A 21,876-nucleotide genomic window follows, 5' to 3' on the forward strand; every position below is an offset into this window, starting at 1 on the left:
TGAAGTTCATATAAAAATAATGGATTTCTTTTTCCCCCAACTAATATATAACCCGTAATTCAAAATTTGTAAGAAGTTTTTAGTTTATCAAGGGCTTTGCATTCGTTCCGGTGTATTAAAAGCAAACAACTCCATTGTAGCGGAAAATAGAAAGCTTTTATTAATTCCTCTCACTTGGTTTAACCGTTTGAGAGCAGCGAAGCGCACTCGCGCTTCTCTTATTTTGCATAAAAAACGCGGAGACGAGCGATCACGCTGCTAGACAAGAACAGTTTAGGATCATCAAGATATTCAGATTACGATCCGTGAGGTAATTATAACTTCTTAGTGAATAACGGGAAAAAAAATTTTCGGGAACAATACGCAATTGAGTATAGGCGAATCTTTAGTTGGTAGTCATTGTATATAATATATTCAGAAAATTCTCTGGGTAAAAATTAAGTAGACTGCAATTTACTCCGAACATTATTGCTGCTATAGAGGAAGAATTGTTAGCAAGCAAAAATACCACAGGAGACTACCAATATGTAAAAAGTTTCCTTTAGAAAAATTGCCTGGGCGTAGTTTGCGGAAACGGGTGTGCTATCTGTAAAAAAGAAATTCGTGGAATTTGTGGAGCAAAACATTTTTGCAATAATGAGAATAAAAAATATTTTTGTTGGCCGAACTTAAAGTTAGTTCTAATTATTTTTATCATTTTCCAAAAAAAAAAAATTACTATATATTTAACTCTGCACTTTCTGCACATATATAAGAAAATTCTTCAGCAATCAACGATTAAGCTGAATCAATTTTAGTCAAATGCTGTATAGAATTATCTTACAAAATGCAATATAGAATTGTATTAAAAATGGCTACGCCTGTTTCTTTTGCTTATTAGAAAGTGATATCACTGATGTTAATGGTGTATAAAGCTTTCGCGAATACAGTGAAACAGAATGACTCAAGACAGACGGACCTTCGTTTATGCTAATTGATCTAGAATTATTTCCTGAATCTCCCTGTCTTTTTGTGCATATATTTTTGTTTTCAACTTGCAGCTCAGTTCGAACCGATGAACAAGCTATTGAGAATGGGTCAAACGTAATCATTTTTACTATCTCACTTTAAAAAAGTCGTCATACGCAGCAAACATTATGTAACGTTGTATTTGCGTATCAGAAAAGTGAGACTGCCTGAATATACATAAGCAAGAGCAAAATCACCTGCCCTTCTCAGGTGTTCGCTTACCTCTAGTAGTAGAAAATTGATAAACCAATGAAAATTTGAAATTAAATGCAAGCCTTTGAACAATCAATTGTAGCCAGATTGCCCTTATTGTCATGGTATGTGCAATTTAAAATTGCCAAAACGACATGCCCAACACAAACAACATTTTCAGCAATTCTAACGCAGCCATTGCTAATAACATTTTTCGTATAAAATTTTGTTTATAAGCAAACTAATCTGTAGGCAATTTCAATTCAAATACTAAAGTTTTATTATTTAAAAAGTTTAACAATTCTAACGGTTATTCTAATCTGGTCAGCCTAATATCAGAATCCTTTTGCCCATTAAAGCACCAATAGGCGACTTCTTAAATCACTTAGGATTAAACAAAAACGAATGGAGTCAAGATAGCTTGGCATAAGAAGATATAGGAAATAAAAATCGGTGAAGGCAATATAACGTGCGGAAGAGAAAAGAGATTAAAAAGTGTTTTGACTTTTTAATTTATATACTAAAATGCTGATTTGAAAAAAATTGGTTTCTGTTGCGCTATCTTCTCTATTTAAAGACGAAATGGAATCGCCTAAAGTGAAATTTGGAAAGTTAAGAAAGTCAGGTAGAAGTGGTATTCAATTTTAATAATTATAAGAATAAATATGTTTGACAAATCTCGCTCCGAAATGTGAAGACTTCTTATTAAAATGATAACATTGAAACTAACAAAGAACTCTCTCATATGCGTCCACGTTTATTTGGAACTTTGTTAATCGCATTAATGGCTCGCGCTGAGTGCGTACCACTAGAGCAAGCAATACAGATCCTATAAATTTTGTGTTTCTACGCCAAGTAGAAAAAAGAAAAAATACTTTTGGGTTATAATTAATTTTTTTTTATTGCAATCCTGGAAGATAAAGTTCTGACAGCGAATGAAACGAAATTCATGTATAATTTTTGTATACTTAATATACGCTCCATATCTCTCCTTTATAGCTGACATCTTCGCCTTAAATTTAAAATAGAAGTTCAATGCCACTGTAATCAATAACTAAGCGTTAACAATAATGAGAAAAAATGAGGATTATGTATTTACAAAATAATATATTTGTCAAAATAATATTAATATTGTTATGAAATTCGGTTTTGTAAGATACAGTCCGTATCACTGGATCGTGGATATTTTGACCGAGAGAAATACATGTCAAAGTTCTTTTATTTAGAACTATATATCTTAAGATTAGGGCTATTCACAATTTATTTTGGCAGTACTCTCGACCCGAATGTTCTTATGCGACTAATTCTGCCCTCCACACAATTCTATCTATATACATTTTTACAATCATATTACTATACCTAATTTTATAGTTTCATTTTTAATTCGTTAATCTGCTATTCTGGTACTCGTTTTCCTCGGCCGGCAGCTGCATGACGCGCTGCGAGTGTGCATTTAGTTTTTCCCTCTTTAAGGAGGTTATTACGTAGCTAGAATGAACAGGATTTGGGATTTCCGTAACAATATCGTAATATAACATTATAATCATGTAAAAATTTTCGAAGTAACTGCTCAATATCTCGAACTCGAACGACTTTCCACTTTCTATGCGTTTCAAAATCAATTTGTTAAGTAATTCAAAAGAACTATTTGTTCCCTATTCAAATTCTCCATTCGACGCAAAATACTTACCAAACAGCTATCTTCAAAGGTAACCCTTGCCTGGGGCCGCATTTATAAAGTATAGTTCATACATCATTACATGTGTGTAATGCTTGATTAATGATGTTGCTTTGTAATGGAGAAAGGCAATATTCTTCTTCTTCAAACTTCTTCTTGACTTCGCCATTCAATTAAATCTGCTTTTTTCAATGTATTGGAGAAAAATTATGGCATGTTCTCCAAAATCTCAAAAACGCTGATATAATTTTGCCCACCGTGAGTGCAATTGCACCCGGCAAAATCAAACTTCAAATGTTTTAAATATAAAACCGAAGCTTCTTTGACGTACTTTAGGAGCCGCACTTCAAGTCGTGCCGCTCTTGATAGTCGTTTGAATTTAGCTCCTAACTAAACTCACGGAGTGTCAAATCTTTACGCTAAATATTAGGACGTTTGAAAAGTTCGCAGATAATACAATATTACTAGCAGTAAAAGTTTTTTATGGCGGAGCTTCCTCAATGAATGCCCTACCTGAAACAAGAACATTGCAAAGACGGATGTGTACCAATAAAATACATTGATCGTGACTTGGGGTTTACCATTTGTTCGGCTTTGAAGCAATAAGACTGAATCATCATCAGGACTCCCAGATATTTGAGCGCGGGAACTGATTGTACTATGTGATCCCCGATTCGTATCCTGCATATCTCTGGCCTTTTCCGGCTACTTACAAGCACAACTCCAGTTCTGTGCCCAATCAGCTCTAGGCCCATCTTATTTAGCCACGCTTGGGTGCGCATGATTGCCTCGGTAGCTGTCTCTTCTATGTCCGCAATCCAATACTTGTTGTGCTGATGGCCAGATGCAACCTCAGGACGTCGTTACACATGATATTCCACACGAGGGGACCAAGAACTGACCCTTGTGGGACGTCCGCTGATATTTTATACAATTCTGTGCCGTTGTCGCTTTCATATACCAACGTACGGTTCGACAGGTAGCACGTTATGATATGGAGTACATACCTTGGGGCCTGCGCTCTTATAAGAGCTTTACGGATAGCTCCCCAATCCGCCGAGTTAAAGACGTTTTTAATGTCTAGTATAATCAGGGCACAGTATTTCTTGGCGTAACCTTTCCATCTGCCCCGGCTATGGCGTCGGATACCAGCCTCATACTTCTGAATGGTTCGCAGATCAGCACCATATCTACCTTCTTCTCTCTGACCGTTTGTCTGAGCAGATCATGAGCTGCCTCGCCGTGATTGAGATTAATCTACATTATAATCATTTCCGGGCTCTAATGACCAGTGCCTGTTTGAGCAGCGGACATTTGCCTCTTCCCGCCACATGCTTTGCGTCCATACTCCTCGTTCCCCTGCAGAACATGCAAGAATGCTACTTAGTGCAGCTTTTCGCAATATGGGTTTCATCTCCACACCTCCGACAAGTCTTTGATCGGTCAGATGGGCCTAACCACACAGTTTTCCGCCCTCCAATAATTTAGCGGCTTCTTCCTGCTGTAGGCTAATGAACGCTGTCTGCATTCCGCTGTATGCCCTCCTTCCGGGAAGCCGCTATCCGGTTCCGCTGGTGTAGTTGCTGTTAGGATCCCATGGTTATATTTGCAAGCAGTGAGGCCATGCAGTGGGTTGACGGTAGCCCTTATGAGACTAGCGTTCAGTGCCATACTTTTAACGGGGCGGGGGCGGCCTGAGCTTAGCTCTCTGTGTGTGTGTGTGTGTGTGTGTATGTGTGATATAAAAATTTAGGGATGGTTTCCAAACTTACGTTGAAGCTTAAAAAATCCCAAATTCATATATTCATCAGTATTTCTTGTACGTTATCTGCTTATTCATTACAAAACAAAAAACGAAGACAATTTATTCATTCATATAAATTTGTATATCTTTATGCTTGCAACACTGTTCCTTATACTCCTTAACAGGATCCCTGTGGCGTTATGTACGTTCATCCATGTCACTTAGCGGTTATATGCCACCGTTGTGTGATCCCAAAGATGGACATCTGCTACTGGACGGTGGCTATATAAATAATTTGCCAGGTAATTGAAACGGAAACTAACCAGTAAATTGAGAATCCTCTTCTATGCATACTCATACACAACCACCTTTTTCCTTGTTAGTTAAAATTATAAATCAAATTTCTACTTAAAACAACAAAAATGCAGAACAAAATTGGAAGCATGTTTCAAGTTTTATCTTTTAGGTCTAAACAATGCAATTTTTATTAACAGTTTTCGTTGCCGCTTTTTCGTAATTTATTCAGAGTATTTATAATAGAATATATTGGTTCATTTCGACTTGATACACTTGAACAAATTTATTTAAAACACAAAAAGTAAAAAAGACTCAGAATGTGCTAAAAAAAATTTTTTACAACTAACAGTTTTTATTTTTATTCCATACTAATTTTTCCTTTTTTTTTTTATATTATTACTTTTATTATATTTTTAATTTTTCTTTAAAACAATCACTCCAATCGATTCGTTCATTTACATTTCGAAATCCATTTATTTACATCCACCATGACTCTGACACCAACATCCACCATTGTTTTATTATTGTTGTTGTTGTTGTTGTTGTTGTCGTCGTCGAATATATATTGCCTATAGGTCATTTGTGGCGTTATATACGCGCCAGTATGTCGATTGCTGGTGTTCTACCACCGTTTTGCGATTACAAAGACGGTCATTTATTGCTAGATGGCTGCTACATCAACAACGTACCAGGTAATATAATCGAATCGCATCAATTTACTCATCATTATTAGCCCATTCATATTGTGTTTGTTTTTCTTTTTCATAAGTCTCTTACGTTCTTTTTAAATTTATTTGAAAAAAAAAAACAAAAAAAACAGGATTTCTCTGCATTTTTGTGTTTAAGCAGCCATGTTCCAATATACAATTTGATTTGATTTGTAATTTGAATTACAAGAACGACTATCAGTACGCAAACCTTTTAATATAACACTTAATTTTGCTCAGCAATTATGAACACATATAACTGAGGTTCAATACAGCCGGTCTTCCAGGATAATAGTCCTGGAACAAGTTGGCAACGTTTTACACATTTCGATATCCATTTTACGTAGATATGAGTTCAAAGCACAATTCGGTCGAGTTCAGAATTAGAAAGAACCTTATACTGTCCGCTAACATCCCTATGCTTGATCTTAGTCAGCTCACAATTATAAATATATATCTAGATTGAAAGAACTTAAATATGACGCAACACGTAGCATTTATGAGTTATGAAGATTGCTCTGAAATGGGAAAGTTTCTTCGAATAACGTTCAATAAATCTAGGCCCTACTAATGCACGCAATAGATGAAAACGATTCATGAAGCAAAAAAAAGTTTGTTTAATTCTTAAAATCCAATAAATTAGAAATCGAGTAATGGATGCAAATAAATATTAAGTTTATTTTTCAAGCTCCGCCCGATACTACCGCTTTTAAAAATTAACTTAACGATTTTAAATCAAACCTTCGATGGGTTTTCGTAGGTTTATTATATATATAATTTATATTTTCTGATTGAAAGCAAAATTAAAGTAAGACCGGGCAAAAGACTAGTAATTCAAAAAAAGTTTACAAAAAGTTAGCATATATATAATGTTTTTTATCATGATTCATTCCGTTCAGCCGATGTTATGCATAAATTAGGAGCTGCCCATATAATAGCCATAGATGTCGGTTCCCAGGATGATACTGATTTAACAAATTATGGCGATGATTTATCGGGCTGGTGGCTGCTTTACAAAAAATGGAATCCTTTTACCACACCCGTCAGGGTACCAGATCTACCGGATATACAATCACGGCTCGCCTACGTATCATGTGTTAGGCAATTGGAGGTAATATAAAAATCGATCCCTATTTTGTTGGTTCTTTTTCAATTTTTCATTATTAAAACCGGTTCTCAGGAAGTTAAAAATTCCGATTATTGTGAATACATACGACCACCAATAGATAAGTATAAGACTTTGGCTTTCGGTAGCTTCGATGAAATCCGTGATGTCGGTTATGTTTATGGTAAAAATTATTTCGAAAATATGGCCAAAGCAGGACGTTTGGGACGTTTTAATCAATGGTTTAACAAAGATCCGCCTATAAAAGACTACCATGCACTGAGAGAATATTCTTTCATTGACTTAGCACAGATTGTTTGCAAGTTACCCGAAACATATGTTGATCCTCAACAATTCCAAATGAATTATGTCTATAGCGAGGATGAAGACTATGACGGTTATATATCCGAGCCATCAACTTATAATAGGGTAAATACAAATTTTTTATTTATGAATTAAGAATTGCATAGTTTGATTTTTTTATTTTAATGTAGAATCAAATAAAAATGAAACGTACAGGGACTTCACTTTCGTTATCAGAAAATGAAATGGATTCAGATATAGAATTAGATCTCACTTTAGATCTTAGAAATAATCAGAATAAAGCGCTGATGCCTATATCTCTTTCTAAAATTTCGATTGATACTATCGAAGGTCAACTTCCTCTTACTAAATCAATTAACTTAATCGGAGAATCCACCGATCATCATCGCAGTTCATTAGAAACGGATACCAAAGGGAAACAACAAAGGGGTAGTGGTTTCCCGCAACAACACCTGCATCAGCAACGGCAAGATCTACAGCCAAACGATATAGAAAATGAAAGCACAAATCAAGGTCAATCTTGAAAAAGAATATTTAGATTTACGTCTTATTTTATAAAAAAAACAAAGAATGTCAAGACTTTAATTCAACGAATCGTACTAAACTGAACTGATTATTAATTAATTTCTATTTTACCATATGTTTTTAAGCAAAATAATATCATTTATTTTTTTAAAACTTCTTTACAATCATTTAAGAGAAGTTTAATTGAAGTATTTAGTTGAATGTAATAAAACGAAATGTAATCAAGCACAAGCTTTAAATTGAATAGAAACATAAATAAAGGAATGAAAATTAAGTAGTAATTTTTTTTTACTTGTAATTTTCTCTTAACATCGTCATCTTAGCTATCAACTACTTTATAAAACTGAAATTTTTTTAACCGCTTCCTCACATACTCATTCAGGCACAGAAACATCCGGCTGTTACCGTCACGGTTTTAAATTTCCAGACCCGTCTTAATTCTTGCGGCAACCAGCTAACTGTGGCTGCTTTTTGCGTGTCATCATTCACGGTATGATACACTAAAACTTCCACCTTATATTCCAGCGGTTGACATACCAGGCCATAGGCACATTTTGCAGATAAATTATCTGTAACTATCGCTGCTTGACATACTGAATATAACAGAAAGCGTGGATAGTGTAACGGCCCCAAATCCATTAAATCATTCTAAAGAAAGAGGAAAAAAGAAACTTATGTATTTCAAATCTTTCTTTTTTTTGTAGTTTATACTTTTATTTTGCAATCGCATTTTCCTCGAAGACTCATAATAACACGATTATTATTTCTAGTTCGGTCAGTTCGCTTAAATGCCCGTTTTTTGTCCTCTAAAGTTAAATCGTTACAGAATTCTTTATAGTGAGTTATTGACAAAGGCGATGCTTCAATAGATTTCCGCTTATTGTTATAATTGTTTTCAATGGAAACACCATTTGATTGTCTGTCTATTCCGTATCTATCTTCAGTACCATGCAAAACATTGTGCTTGTAAATTGGTTGATGTAGACTTTCAAGCAGCGGCAGAAAAACATCCTTGCAACTATTTTCGTAAACATTGGTAGAACATAAATTTGCAGAATCTGTGCAATTTACATTTTGCATTTCCGTTTTACTGCAGGGTTTCGAAGAAGTCGTTTTCATAAACAATGATATTAGAAATCGACTGTCCCTTAAATGATTATCACAAATAACACTAAGTAAAATGGTTACCATAACTAAAGTACTCTAATTGCAAAAGTAAACGAAATCATTTAGGCTTTGCAGTTTTCTATATGCAGTTGTATTTACCAATAACATTTTGTGACGTTTTGTTCGTCTTATCCTTCCTTAATGATAGCAGGAATACTTTTAAGTATTAGCAGCTTGTGGTTGTGGACTTTTATAGACTTGCTTCTCAAAACAATATGCTATATGAGAGCTTTTAACATACTTTCCTTTCAGCGGCATTAAGTTACAAATTAACTGACGGTCTATTCATTATCTCTTTACCTTTACATTATCTTGCCGTTGTTTCTATAGTCATTTATATAAAACCATTTACTTTTAGCTAACAAAAATATCTTTAGCATATTACAACAAAATGATTGATTAAAAAACATTTCTTTACATATTTTTCCAAAAATAAGATTGAAAGATTTCCGAATTTATGAAAACATTGAATTCATGAATATGTTTCGTTTCTTATCGCTACTTAGTACTTCCCAGTTTGAAGAAACACTTCGGGCCAAACGTAGTATTTCTTAACGGCAAAAGCATACAATCCTGGTGACGTTTACGCTCGCAAGGTAAAATTTTACATATTTCGCCTTCTCGAGATAGCTCATTATTGCATTCTGCACTGCGTGCACTCTAACCAACTAAGAACATCTGTCTTCCAACGAACTTCATGGATTGGTAACTCAGCCACAGCTTGTTTAAATAGTGCGGGTATATCGATTTCCATATCAATACCGTTGATGATAGCCAAATCTTGTACACGTACGTAGTGCTTATTGAAATCATAAACATCCTCCGGATTGGCTAGCCATAATTGTATACTTTTCAAGTATTACTAAAAGATTTCTGAAATAAAATTTATTAATAATTCATCAAAATTGTTGAAAGAAAATTGAGTTCCGAAACCCAATAAAGAATATAAGAAAAACGAGGCAGAAATGTTAAGCGAAACAGTCGTGGTCACTTTGGAGCGAATTTCAAGCACTCCGCTATTAAGATAAATATTTTTCAATTTTATTTCAGATATATTTTCGAAAATTTAACTTATCCTATATTAAATTTGTAGCTCTTGGAAGTTCTCGTAGCGTAAAAATATTACTATTGCTAATCCCCCTGTTCGGGAAATTTTTGAATTAGCAAGTATCTGGCTTTTTTCTTTATTTATATCAAAACAATACATTATGTACCATATAATAGTAGCAAGAAGTTGGCCAGAAGTTGAGTTTACTTCTGTGTACTTAAGTCATAATAAATGCAAGTTTTCAGAAACAAAAAAGAAGACTAATGAAAAGTTACCGATTTTTAAAAAGTTGATATTCATGAAGGAGACGATATTTCAAAAAATTTGAAAGCAATCTTTCACCTGAGGATTTGATTCAACTAAAAAGTTTTCATTGCTCTACGATTTAGTTGAGATTTAAAATAGCACTCGCTTCTCAGCTATAGATCTAATGCGTAATTATGATGTCATATATAACCATCTTAAGACGGATTAAAAGAAATGTTTAAACGCTTAGGTTATTTTAGTAACAAAAAATACATACGTACAATATTCCAAAAGACCACATCAAATTGTTGTTGAAAAACATATACAATGTATATACTTGTTGAGTATAGGCAGACATAAAAAACACGCTATTTAAAGAAAATATGTGAATACCTGAAAATAGCTGGAATATTTTTGAAATTGAAAGAAAATCGTTCAATATAAATACCATAAGCTGTAGGGTGAAAAAAAGAATATTTGCTGTGTGTGGTATAGATTAATATTCGTAGGGCTTCTTTAACAAACCAGCCAAAGTTTAGAACGAAAGCTATGCAAAAAAAAGAAAATTTCCACGCTTTCCACACTAAAAACTGTTCCCTAATTTAGTCTAGTCGGTGCTGTTGTCGCGCGGTGCAATATATATGTACAATTTATATTTATATTTAAATATAAATATATATAAACTATTAAAAAATTATATAACATGCAGATATTGAAACAAAAAATTACATAGATATTTTAGTTATATAACTTAAAAAAACCAAACTCTATAAAAAATATTATTAATAAATCTGTCCAGTAAAGAAAACCGTTATAATGATTTCTGTATAAAAGAAGAAAAAAAAAAAAAAAATACAAACTAAAACATATCTTACTCATAAGGCCTGCCCAAAGAAACCCTACTAATGCGGTGAAAAAGCGAAGAAACGTAAAAGCAAATCCAGCAATCGTTACAAAATAGCATACACTAACCTATAAATAATACAAAAAATAAAATAATTACAATTCAAAGAAACATATAAACACACATGTATATGTATATATAGATATGTCCATATACATAAAATGAAAGAGCACATGCCGCCTTATTTTTTGATAAAATCATTTAAAGATACTCACAGCAATTATTGATGTAACGGAAATATTTAGTTAGACTTATTTTCAATCGATACAGTATTGTAATCTACTCCTACACATACATATACACACACCAGGCGCGCGTGCGCGCGCCAGCGTGCTCGCACACATAAACACAAACATACACATTCACATTTGAATGGAAAAGGGCACAACTATGAAACGGAAACAAAGGCGTTACAGGTATTTGAGTGTATATACATATATGTTGTGTACTTTTTTCTTTTAAGACCAGCAAAAGAAATCATATTCATATGGTATTGATTTCCCATAAAATAAAAATTTGTTTTGCTCAGTATACCACTATTGACGGCAAACATAACTAGTAACAAGACTTAATAATATGAGTCTTTTTTTTCAATCGTAAAAGGTGGTCCTTACGCATTAATTTGTGCAAGTATCTATCAGGAAGACTTAAGGGATGAGATCTCACATGCAAATAATTGCAGCTTCTCTTAAGTTTCTGAAAAGTATAGGGTCTTCAATTTTTAACCTAATCACAATATTTATTATCGCTTTGACCGTTTCCTGAAGTTCTACTAACTTATATCACTGTACATATAATTTATTTCGTTAAGTTTAGAGCCTATTTTGAACGCATGGATTTTTGTCTTTCCTGTTTAGATGTACAGACGTTGCAACAGATTTACCTCCCATCACCAGTCCCATTATATAGGTTACAATTTTTTCTTCCTTCCACTTTAATTATTAACACCTACAATTTTGCATAATTTGTAAACGTTGGAAAATGGTTGATCCTTTACATTAGTCTCTGCTATTTCTTTAAGGTTCCTCTCTTTCAAACGTCCTCCTCAATTATTTTTCTTCAAGGCTTTTTTGTTGCTTTAAAAAACTAGTGAAGGTGAAGTTGAATCTTGGCTTTATTGTAGAAATAATAAAATTAACATGATATAATATAACATACTAAGAAAGAACATTACTAATGTAAATGCAAAAAATTAAAGGAATATTCAAATTCATGTAAGTTGTGTGCTGTATGTTTCGAAAGAAAATTTACAAATAAAAAACGGCGATTAACGTTAAATATCAAAGAAGGGCTTGTAAAATTTTTTACAAAAATGAATCAATTTGCAAGAACGTTGTTAGATAAATGACAATTTCGCATGAATTTATTTTGCAATTTGATCACTTTTGTTCGAAAAGTTCCTAGGCATGCTTTGTATCACTTACAATAATTTATTTTGGTATATTTTTGAAATTTTTGATGAGAATTAGAGCATAGTGATTTCATGCTGGACAGGCAAACAATATAATTGATTGAAAGATAAATTTACATAACATAATGTTATTTACAGTAGTCAATATGGAATTTCTGTATATTATTAATCGAATATATTAGTTTGGGGAAAAAGAAATCCATTTTTTTTATATGAACTTCAGAACTTCATTTAACATGCTTTGGACTGTCCGATTTGGGCCAAATATGCACGATTTTGTTGTATGATTTGTTGCCATTTTAAAGGTAACTTCAAAATGCCTCTCTCATAGAAGTCCTGGTCTCTATTTGCAAAAAACTCTAGTAGTCGGTTTTCACAATCCTCCCTAGATTTCAATTTTTTATCATTAAAGAAATTTTGCAATGCAAGAAGAAGATGATAATCGCTTGGTGCCAAGTCCGGACTGTATGGCGGATGCATTAAAACTTCCCAACCAAGCTCCCATAGATGTGTGTGGCCTAGCGTTGTCCTGGTGGAACACGACACCTCTCCTGTTGGCCAATTCTGGCCGTTTCTGGTCAATCGCTATCTTCAAACGGCCCAGTTGTTGACAGTAGAGATCAGAATTTAGCGTTTGGCCATATGGAAGCAACTCATAATAAATAATCCCCTTCCAGTTCCACCAAATGCATAGCAAAATCTTCCTGGCCGTTTGAGGTGCTTCACCGCTCTTTGACCACGATCGTTTTCGCACAGGGTTATCGTATGTGATCCATTTCTCATCTCCAGTCACCATCCGTTTAAGAAATGGGCCAAGGCTTCGCAGATGGAAATTCGATCCATCATGTTTTTTTCTGTTAATTGGTGTGGCATCCAAACATCGAGCTTCTTTTTGAATCCAGCTTTGTGTAAATGGTTTAAAACTGTTTTATGGTCGATTTTTAGCTCCTGGGCGATGTTACGACTGCTAACATGCCGGTCAACTTCGATAATTTCTCCGATTTTATCGACATTTTCGACGACCGTGCGAGGTGCACCTTTAACATCAAAAATTCCTGAACTGAATCTACGAAACCAAAATTGCACATAATTGGCTGTTAGAGTATCGGAACCATAAACACCATTGACAATTTTAGCCGCCTGGCTTGCATTTTCGCCTTTGTCAAAGAAAAAGTGTAAAATGTGCCGAATTTTCTCTTTGTTCACTTCCATTTTTAACACGCTGTAACTCACAACTGAATGCACCAAACAAAAAACAGCAAAAGAATTTTTCTTACTGTGAAATGTACAGTATGTAAATGTACAGTATCGGAAATTGTTTGATCGTTACTTTACGAGAAATCTATCAGTGCAGCCATATACCGAAAAAATAATGGATTTCTTTTTCCCCAAACTAATATATGTAGGGTTTTTATGGCATTGTTACATTCGTACTTAATAAGCTGAACATGATTGTGGAGGATTAATTTTTACCCACGTACTTAATGCGATCAGAAAAAGGATTTTCGAATTGAATTATCGAAACAGATTGAGGGGGAAGTCAAGGGTTTCTTTTTCGAGTAAAAAAGATTGGTTGCGTCTTGTCTGCATTTAGCCTAATTTTGCATTTATTGAGATAATTATATGTTATATAAATCGCATTTTGAGACTCGTTAACTTTTTTACAACCAAGTTTACGCGATGTATATACAGCGATATCATCGGCGCATAAAACAACTTGACAATTATAAGTTTTGGGAAATTAGAACAGCAAGTTGGCTTCAGAATAGATCCTCGCGAAACACCTGCAGCAGCAGAAAATTCATATAAAAGAGAAACGCAGAAATATCTTTCAAACGAAAAGCTTCGAGTGTCAAACCGAATCAAATGTTTTTTCGGCGTCAATGAGAATTAAGCCATTAAATCGTTTGGCCCCAAATTTATGAAGTAGTATATTATGCTGATTTCTAAAACCTAATTGTTAATTTAGAATAACATTTTGGGATAACTTTAGTCAATTTTTATATATTTAGAAATTATTGAGAAATTTGATACACGCGTTAAGTATGCAAGTAAAAAATCGAATTCTTTCATGGGGACTATTTTCTAATTCCGTATTTTCGATTAAATCCAAATCTGGATACATTATGGATTGTATTCCCCGCACTAAACAATTAACGACGTCATCAATCACGTAGCCCTCCTTTGAGACATGAACTGAAATTGAGCCTAGGTTCGCATCTGCAGACTTAATCAGGCAATCTCTAGCAGGAGAGCTGAAATTACAAAAGGCTTTATAATTTACAATGTAAAGAAAGTATACCGTACCGAAAGTATATATTGATACTCAAGTGGCACGCAGCAATTTGCTTATTTTCCAACGTGGTGTGCCTCCTTTATCCATCGTCTATTTTACGATTTCATAATACGTTTTTGAATTCGAAAATTTCGTTCCTGATTACGCCTAGGCATTTATAGAGGAAAACTTATTGACGATGGCAACTCCATTGTGTTCTACAAAAATTTCTGATTCTACTTAAATCCAGTGTAAGGTTGAGAGATCCAGGAAAATCAGTCTTAGCAAACACTTAGCGCTGTAAATTAATTGATACAGTTATCCATATCCCCTTTTGTGGATATAGAGTAAACATAGCTGTCTATTTTAGTCAATTGCAAAATTTTCTTGTATGGATGGTTGAGAACTCAGTGAAAATTTAACTGGTAAATGACTTGAATGGAACTCATTTAGAGCTTGCAAATCGAAAATAAACACCGGTTATCGGTAATATTAGTCTAGACTAAAAAACAGAAGAAGGTGTATATCTTCGGCCAAATGGCGTATAAATCGGATGTTTAGCATGTAAAAAATACCGCAAAAAATGTCGTGGTTTTATTTAAAATTTTACCCCAAATATTTGCCCTTGTGCATCGCTGCTCAGTAATTAAATCGCCACATACTACCAAATCACCATTTTAATTCATAATTACACTTAAGTCCCTTTTAACTTTACGATCATTTGAACAGGATCTACGAAACAAATAGACTCTAATAAACCGTGCGGAATTTTCATTAGCATTACGAATATCTAGTTTTCATTAATGGAAGTTCGTAAAATGTTAAATTGTTGCCGATGAAAATTGAAACTTCTGAAACTTCTCGACCGCGTGGTCCATATTTTGCTCCGATGAAGCAAAGTCATTAGGCTTGCTTTAAATCTCAATAAACTTTAGTAGCAGTTTGAAATAATAACCTAACGCTCCCCGCAAGTGTCGTTTCGACTTCTGGTGGCTTGGCGTTTTGAAAATCGCTTATGCCTACAATGCTTCATTAAATTGACTCGTGCTAACTATAGGAGCTTGTTGTTGGTACACAGGTTGGAATCACGAAGCACGCTAGAAATGAATTCACATATTCATGTGTGTGGCTAATATATATAATAGTCAGAGAATTGCATTAAGATTTGAAAAGTTCTGTACTCAAACGAAGGCCATTGCTTGTTTACACACATGTCTACGGTGTTAGGGAAGTACATTGGGATAGAAAGTTCGAATTTTCATCGTTTTTCGACAAAAAAACTTCAAGCCTTAATGTCATATCTGCTCCTTTTGGTAAATCTACACTGAAAATTTTTTATTGGAAAAGTTTTTAAATGAACAAAAATATTTGTTAAAGGTGTAACATTTCAACCGAAACACGTGTCACACTAGCCAGTCTATTATAAACGTTTAGGAGATAAGCCTGAAATTTGAAAGGAAAAATTGATTTCAGGTAATGAATAAATAAAACATGTTCTAATGTTTTCAAGCCATTTATTAAAACATCGACGCACAATACAAAAAAATTGGCAATCAGTTTATTTTAAAATTAGTTGCGATATCCGAAATCTGATTAGGAATACTTTGTAAGGGTAGCATGTATAATGGTATACAATGAACGCCACGATGATACAGATCTAATATTTATAAAATTAAATGAAAAATGAGTAAAATGCTAGTCCATTGAGGGCGTTTTTCTTCGCAACGAAAACGAAACCTATAGCAAAAAGACTAAAATTTCTAAAAACGTTTAATTTTGTTTTCTCCTTAAAACATGTAGCATTTCAATTCAATTCAATAACTTACTAACCATAGCAGATAGCGATCCGCGACTTTCAATTTGCTACAATTAATAAACCTAATAGTTTGCTTTACAAGTGTACATCAAACACATGATAACGTGATTCTAATATCTGCTGGGATTGGATTCTAGACTCTGGTTTAAAATTAACATTTGATTTACTTTACAGAAAGCAGCCGTAGATTGAACGTTTTAATTCAAACACTTGTCAATCGCACAAAAATCAATGTTTTTAAAATCCCTTATTTGATTCCCTATCGCTGCGTATATAGATTAAATGATTTTTCTTTTTAAATGCAAATTTGCACTAAAACTTGAGTGTACCGCTAAATGTAAATGAGAATAGCTTCAGTGTATTAATTTTTAAATATGTTTAATAAATAGTTTTTTTATGCTTAAATGTACTTTTAAAAACCTCCCCGTATATTAATATATATAATAATATTCTACTACTTTTCCTTCCATACCAAAAAAATTGTTCAAAACTTTGAAAATTCGATTTTTGTGCTTTAGTTTCATTGCACTTCAACAGCCTACAACGGCGTATTTTTGTTTTGGGATGGACGGAAAGTTAATAGATTAATAATATTGGCGGAGACTGGTAGGCGTATATTTAAGTATTAGAAAATATATAAACATTTAGAAAAATACAATAGTTTTGAATAATTTTGAATATGCTTTTTAAGCCTAAGCCAATGTCTTAGGGCTGCTTTGTAGGGGTCTGTTCAAATTTTACATTTTATTTTTAACTCAGCCAAAAATAAATGCAAACACTTTTTCTTTATGTGGTTCTGCAAAATAAATTTTTCCTAGCGATCTGATTTTTAAATCCGCTACGGAAAGATTAACATAAACAAAATTCGCCAAACCGATTTTAACATGGAGAAATAAGGCTTAGACACACTATGAGGTAAGCACATTTTCGATTAGTGTGGGACTCAGTTTGATCCTGTCCATTTTTTTCTATTCTGTTTTAGGAACGTCATCCTTCACAACTGTTGACATACAAATGAAAAGTTAAATGTATACCTTCAGTGGAGAGCCAGGGATCAACCTCCCATAATAAGTGAAAAAGGGAATCTCGCCAATAATAATTAGAAGATTGTTATATATAATTTATGGCAGATTTGAAATTTGATATAAGCGCTTCAAAATTTTAATGAAAAAATGTTTGAGATTGGTGTACAGATAGGCTAATAATAGAGAAAAACCTGATAGTTAAAGTCCATAACAGATATTGATCGAAAATCTGATACAATTGTTGGCAATAGTCTGCCTAAAAAATTAGACCAAATTTCGGTTTGTAACTATTAACTTAGCAACTTTATATACTTGATACAAGGGGTTTACATCACTACATACATTTAACGAGAAATTATCTCGTATTCATTCATCACTCATTCATTACACATTTAAAGGTCTAGGCAAAAATGTGTTTGTGTATCTTTCCTTGCGATTCCCTGTGTAGCAAACTTTAGTATCTCATCCGGTTTTTTTTTTTTTTTTTTTTTTTATTATATTGTGTCCTCGTTTCAAATCTGAGCTTACATGCATAAAACCGTCAAGATTACATTTTCGATTTTATAATGTGAAATAAGACTCACGTCTGTTTATTTTATTAAGATTTTCCGTTCATTTTGGCTACCGACTTCTACAAGTAAAAATGATAAAATAATGCGAAATACCCGCATACATGACGCTTAAATTCGATGACTTTGACCTTTCTCTACATAAAACAACAGTTTTCCATTTAGTATTATTAATTTATTCAGTGTATGCCGATCATTGATTACCATTGCGGCTTCGCTAAAGAAGTGCGAAAATGGTCGATAATTGGATCGTTGCCAAACCAATATAAGTTCTTTCGACACGGTATCATCATGTTGCCTAAATAAGGTAGAATGTTGTTTTTCATTTCCAATCATTTGGGAAATACTTCCAATAATATATATTGTAGCAACTTTTTTCAATATATGCCTTTTTCATGCAGAAAAATGACCCATATTACCGAAAGGTCCTAATAATAATACGAACTACTTTCGACCCATTTTTTCTGTAACGTGAACGTTTATTATAAAAAAATATTAGCACAAAATAAACAAAAGTTAAGAAGAATAAAATTCAGGTATAAATAAACAAGGGTAAGAAAAGTAAAATGAAAAAAAGAGCATAAACACCTCTACCACAGAGGGACATCCGCAGCCAGCATAGATCTGAGTTGGGAGTAAACCTTTAAGCTGCTGCAAGCAGCATAGCAACCAGTAATAGAAAACAAATTCAGTTCACTTTTCTAATCGTACGAAGATATCAAGATTTATGTAAGGTGTGTTCGCTGCGTCACGTTAGCCAATAGTTCTCCCATCTTTCAGGCTAAACAGGAATTCAGTGCAGTGGTATTTTAAGTTTATCCATATGTCAATCTTTTTCTTGTATATCGTGATAAAAATGGATCCTCTGCTTGCGCAAGCACTACGTCGTCAATTGAATCCAGTATCATTCAGGTGATTTGATGTGTGGAGACCGCAGGAGGAACAATAGCTCGTTCAGTGCCGCCAACGTTTCCTGGGCGAGTTTTACAATATCAGGCCGAACGTTACGATGCTGAAAATAACGACATCATATCTTATCGCGTATTGCATTTTTCGTCCGAATCGCATCAGCTGGTACGAGGCTCCCTGAATTGAAGCGACTCGTAACACACTATACACAGCTGGTCCCCTCCCTTCAAATAAGATGACATAAATAAGCATTTTTATTGTCGATATTACTAAAGCACTTAGTGTGCGTTATAGCTGTTTGCACTTTATATGTATAGTAGCGCGGCAGTTATTTACCACAAGTAATGGTTCAGCAGTACTACCCACTGTAATAAACAAGAGAAGTAACTTTTTATCCTTTTCTAATGCGGCGCTCGATAAATGCATAGCATAGAAATTGTGTTGTTTACAGCTCTTACTTATAGTGTTGAGTAAAGCTTAAAAATAGTATATTCAGTTTTCGCGAAAATCAACGAAAACTTATTCAACGTCATCATATATACTATAAAATAAATTTCAATCAAGCACAGAAACTGGACCAAGTGCGATTACTATCTGAAATGTATGTTAATAACACTAATAATTTTTCCGAGCCATTTGTAATAAATTTTCAAAAGTTGCCAAAAATCAGCGAAGCCTTGCATTGTCATCCAATTTCATATTATTTATAGTAAACATCCAAATTAATTGTTTTTTGAAAGCTTTTTAAAATAAACAAGTTTTCCCTTCACTATCTTACAATATTAACATACATTTAAACTATGATTAATTTAGAATTTTACAGTGAATGACTTCAACAAATGTGAATATTTGCAAATTTTACGAGACAATTTACTATAATACATTGGAATTAAACAATTACAAATTAACGTGGACCGAACTTTAGTTTCATCGTTTAAGGGAATTTGTAGTTTCAATATGTTAATACATGCCCCTAATGCTTTCGTTCATAGTTTGTATATGTTCATTTAAAACCGCAACAAAATATATTTTGGTAGTTTTTGAAGAAAATCTCTATAATTAAGTTACATTAATTTCAGAACCACTTTCAATACATTACAACTGCAAGAATTAGAACGGGCTTTTCAACGTACCCATTATCCTGATGTTTTCTTTCGCGAAGAGTTAGCGGTACGGATTGACTTGACCGAAGCCCGAGTACAGGTATGGTTTCAAAATCGTCGGGCTAAATGGCGTAAACAAGAGAAAATTGGCCTAAAAGAAGGTGAAAATTTGACGGGGTCTGCCTCATTTGAAGACAATGGCATCGAGCAGTTAAAACAAAGTCTAGGTGTTCATCTATTTTCCCTCTAAAAACCGAAAATAAATTTTCATAATTTTTTAGGCTCCTCCCTATTGCCTGATACGCCGCCACAATCATCTAATTCCTTGGATAACGAAAGCAAAACTACCTATAGTAACGGTGATGGCATTACAACACCATCGCGAATGTCACCGAATATATTTCTTAATCTGAATATAGATCATATGGGACTAGAACGGGGTGGAGGTTTATCTATGGAATGGTCTAGTTATCCGCCAACCACTATTAATGATCATAATTACAATGGTCTACCTTCAACAATAGCCAAAACACCGCCTAATAATAATGTACTCAACACTCCGACAGATCAACAGCAGCAAGAAAGTGAACACTCATCCCTGAATAATGTTATATTACAGGATCATCATAACGCTGGTTTAATTGATAGCTCTTGTCTTAACGGATCATTAGATTTGGTAGATACAAACACTTCAGCATCTACCTATGATGAAATGCGCTTTCTTTGTGTCGATCAATACACTATCGATCAATTCAAAGCTGAGTGCATTTTAAATATGGATCATAACTTAGGTTTAGATGAATGCGATAAAGACGTAGGACAATTGGACGAAACAAATGTTCTGCATTGTGCTCATCACTTAACATATGATCATCAACTGCAACCACAACAGCAACAATCCACTTCACAATTGCATCATCATCTGCAAACGCAATTATTCTCCACCGATCAACAACAACATAATAACCAAGAATCCGGTCATCTAAATTTAATGCAGCATTTCAATCACACACCAACGGCAGCGGCTGTAACGTCAATGCCAAATAATTGTACAATAACTACAACAGCAACAACACATTTACTTCAAGACCCACTACAACATAACCTGCACACGTTAAATTTAGATTTACCAGTATTTGCTGGTCTACAGGGCATGGGCTCAAAATCACCACCGCTATTAATGCTGGATAAATCTATGTCGTTTAATGTTAATGTGGATAGCATCGGCGACTTGGTCGATGATAAATTTTAATAATCTTAAGTAATTAAATTATTATTTAAAAAAAAGTATTTTATTTAGTTAGTGTTTGTTCTTAGTAAAAGGTTGTGTAAGTCTCTCCTAATATCAAATTTCTAATGCCTTATAGTACATATTCCTGTAAACAATTTTGTATAAATTTTCATTCTTTACAAGAAAATAATTTTTAATTTAATGTTCAAGTTTCAGTTTTAGCAGAATTTAAATCAATTGTAAATTTAAATCAGTTTTAAATAAAACTACTCTTTATGCACTTATCGAACAATATCAACAATGCCACGCAATCTAAAATGTATAATCAAGCTTCTTATATGGATTGACATATTGACATGATTGACATGTTAATTTAGGTTAGGTGAGTTCTTAACACAAAAGGATATAAAAAGCTTCTTAGTACAAAAAGGACGTTTGCCATGCTTTATCTAAGTAATACATTGATTTTATTTTTGCCATCCATTATCCTTTGCAGTAATGCCATTATAAACTGTCGTAATACATTGGAGGATAGAAACATTAAATACATTGAATGGTCATACTTAAAAAAATGTTTAATTTTAGTTAATGG

General features: G+C 33.6%; 3 protein-coding genes across 7 annotated transcripts in view; 2 read left to right on the forward strand and 1 right to left on the reverse strand.

Moving 5' to 3' along the window:
* Positions 1 to 7,724, forward strand: part of LOC119637544 (neuropathy target esterase sws) — a 35,225-nt gene extending 27,501 nt beyond the window's left edge. The window contains exons 6-10 of one of the 4 annotated variants that reach the window (XM_038033618.1): positions 4,808 to 4,924; positions 5,495 to 5,611; positions 6,526 to 6,737; positions 6,807 to 7,160; positions 7,226 to 7,723. In XM_038033618.1, coding sequence (XP_037889546.1) covers positions 4,808 to 4,924; positions 5,495 to 5,611; positions 6,526 to 6,737; positions 6,807 to 7,160; positions 7,226 to 7,579 — 1,154 coding nt within the window. In that variant the 3' untranslated portion in view covers positions 7,580 to 7,723. Of the gene's footprint in view, positions 1 to 4,807; positions 4,925 to 5,494; positions 5,612 to 6,525; positions 6,738 to 6,806; positions 7,161 to 7,225 lie in introns of all 4 variants that reach the window. The other 3 variants (XM_038033620.1, XM_038033619.1, XM_038033621.1) reach the window with 3 other exon arrangements.
* A 234-nt stretch (positions 7,725 to 7,958) lies between these two features.
* LOC119637618 lies at positions 7,959 to 10,711 on the reverse strand. The gene is made up of 3 exons (XM_038033793.1): positions 8,847 to 10,711; positions 8,292 to 8,783; positions 7,959 to 8,228 (listed from the first exon to the last, which is right to left on the reverse strand). Exons 1-3 carry the CDS (start codon positions 8,853 to 8,855, stop codon positions 7,959 to 7,961), a joined length of 771 nt encoding a protein of 256 aa, XP_037889721.1. The 5' UTR covers positions 8,856 to 10,711.
* A 52-nt stretch (positions 10,712 to 10,763) lies between these two features.
* Positions 10,764 to 21,866, forward strand: LOC119637721 (zinc finger E-box-binding homeobox protein zag-1). 2 transcript variants are annotated; one of them, XM_038033935.1, is made up of 3 exons: positions 10,764 to 11,361; positions 20,030 to 20,280; positions 20,335 to 21,866. In XM_038033935.1, exons 1-3 carry the CDS (start codon positions 11,318 to 11,320, stop codon positions 21,303 to 21,305), a joined length of 1,266 nt encoding a protein of 421 aa, XP_037889863.1. In that variant the 5' UTR covers positions 10,764 to 11,317; the 3' UTR covers positions 21,306 to 21,866. The 2 variants fall into 2 exon arrangements, with proteins under 2 accessions (XP_037889863.1, XP_037889864.1); XM_038033936.1 differs by having other exon boundaries at positions 20,030 to 20,274; positions 20,335 to 21,864.
* Positions 21,867 to 21,876: the final 10 nt, after the last annotated feature.

The sequence above is a fragment of the Glossina fuscipes genome, unplaced genomic scaffold, assembly GCF_014805625.2.
Source record: "Glossina fuscipes isolate IAEA_lab_2018 unplaced genomic scaffold, Yale_Gfus_2 60, whole genome shotgun sequence".
Classification (NCBI taxonomy): Eukaryota; Metazoa; Arthropoda; class Insecta; order Diptera; family Glossinidae; genus Glossina; species Glossina fuscipes.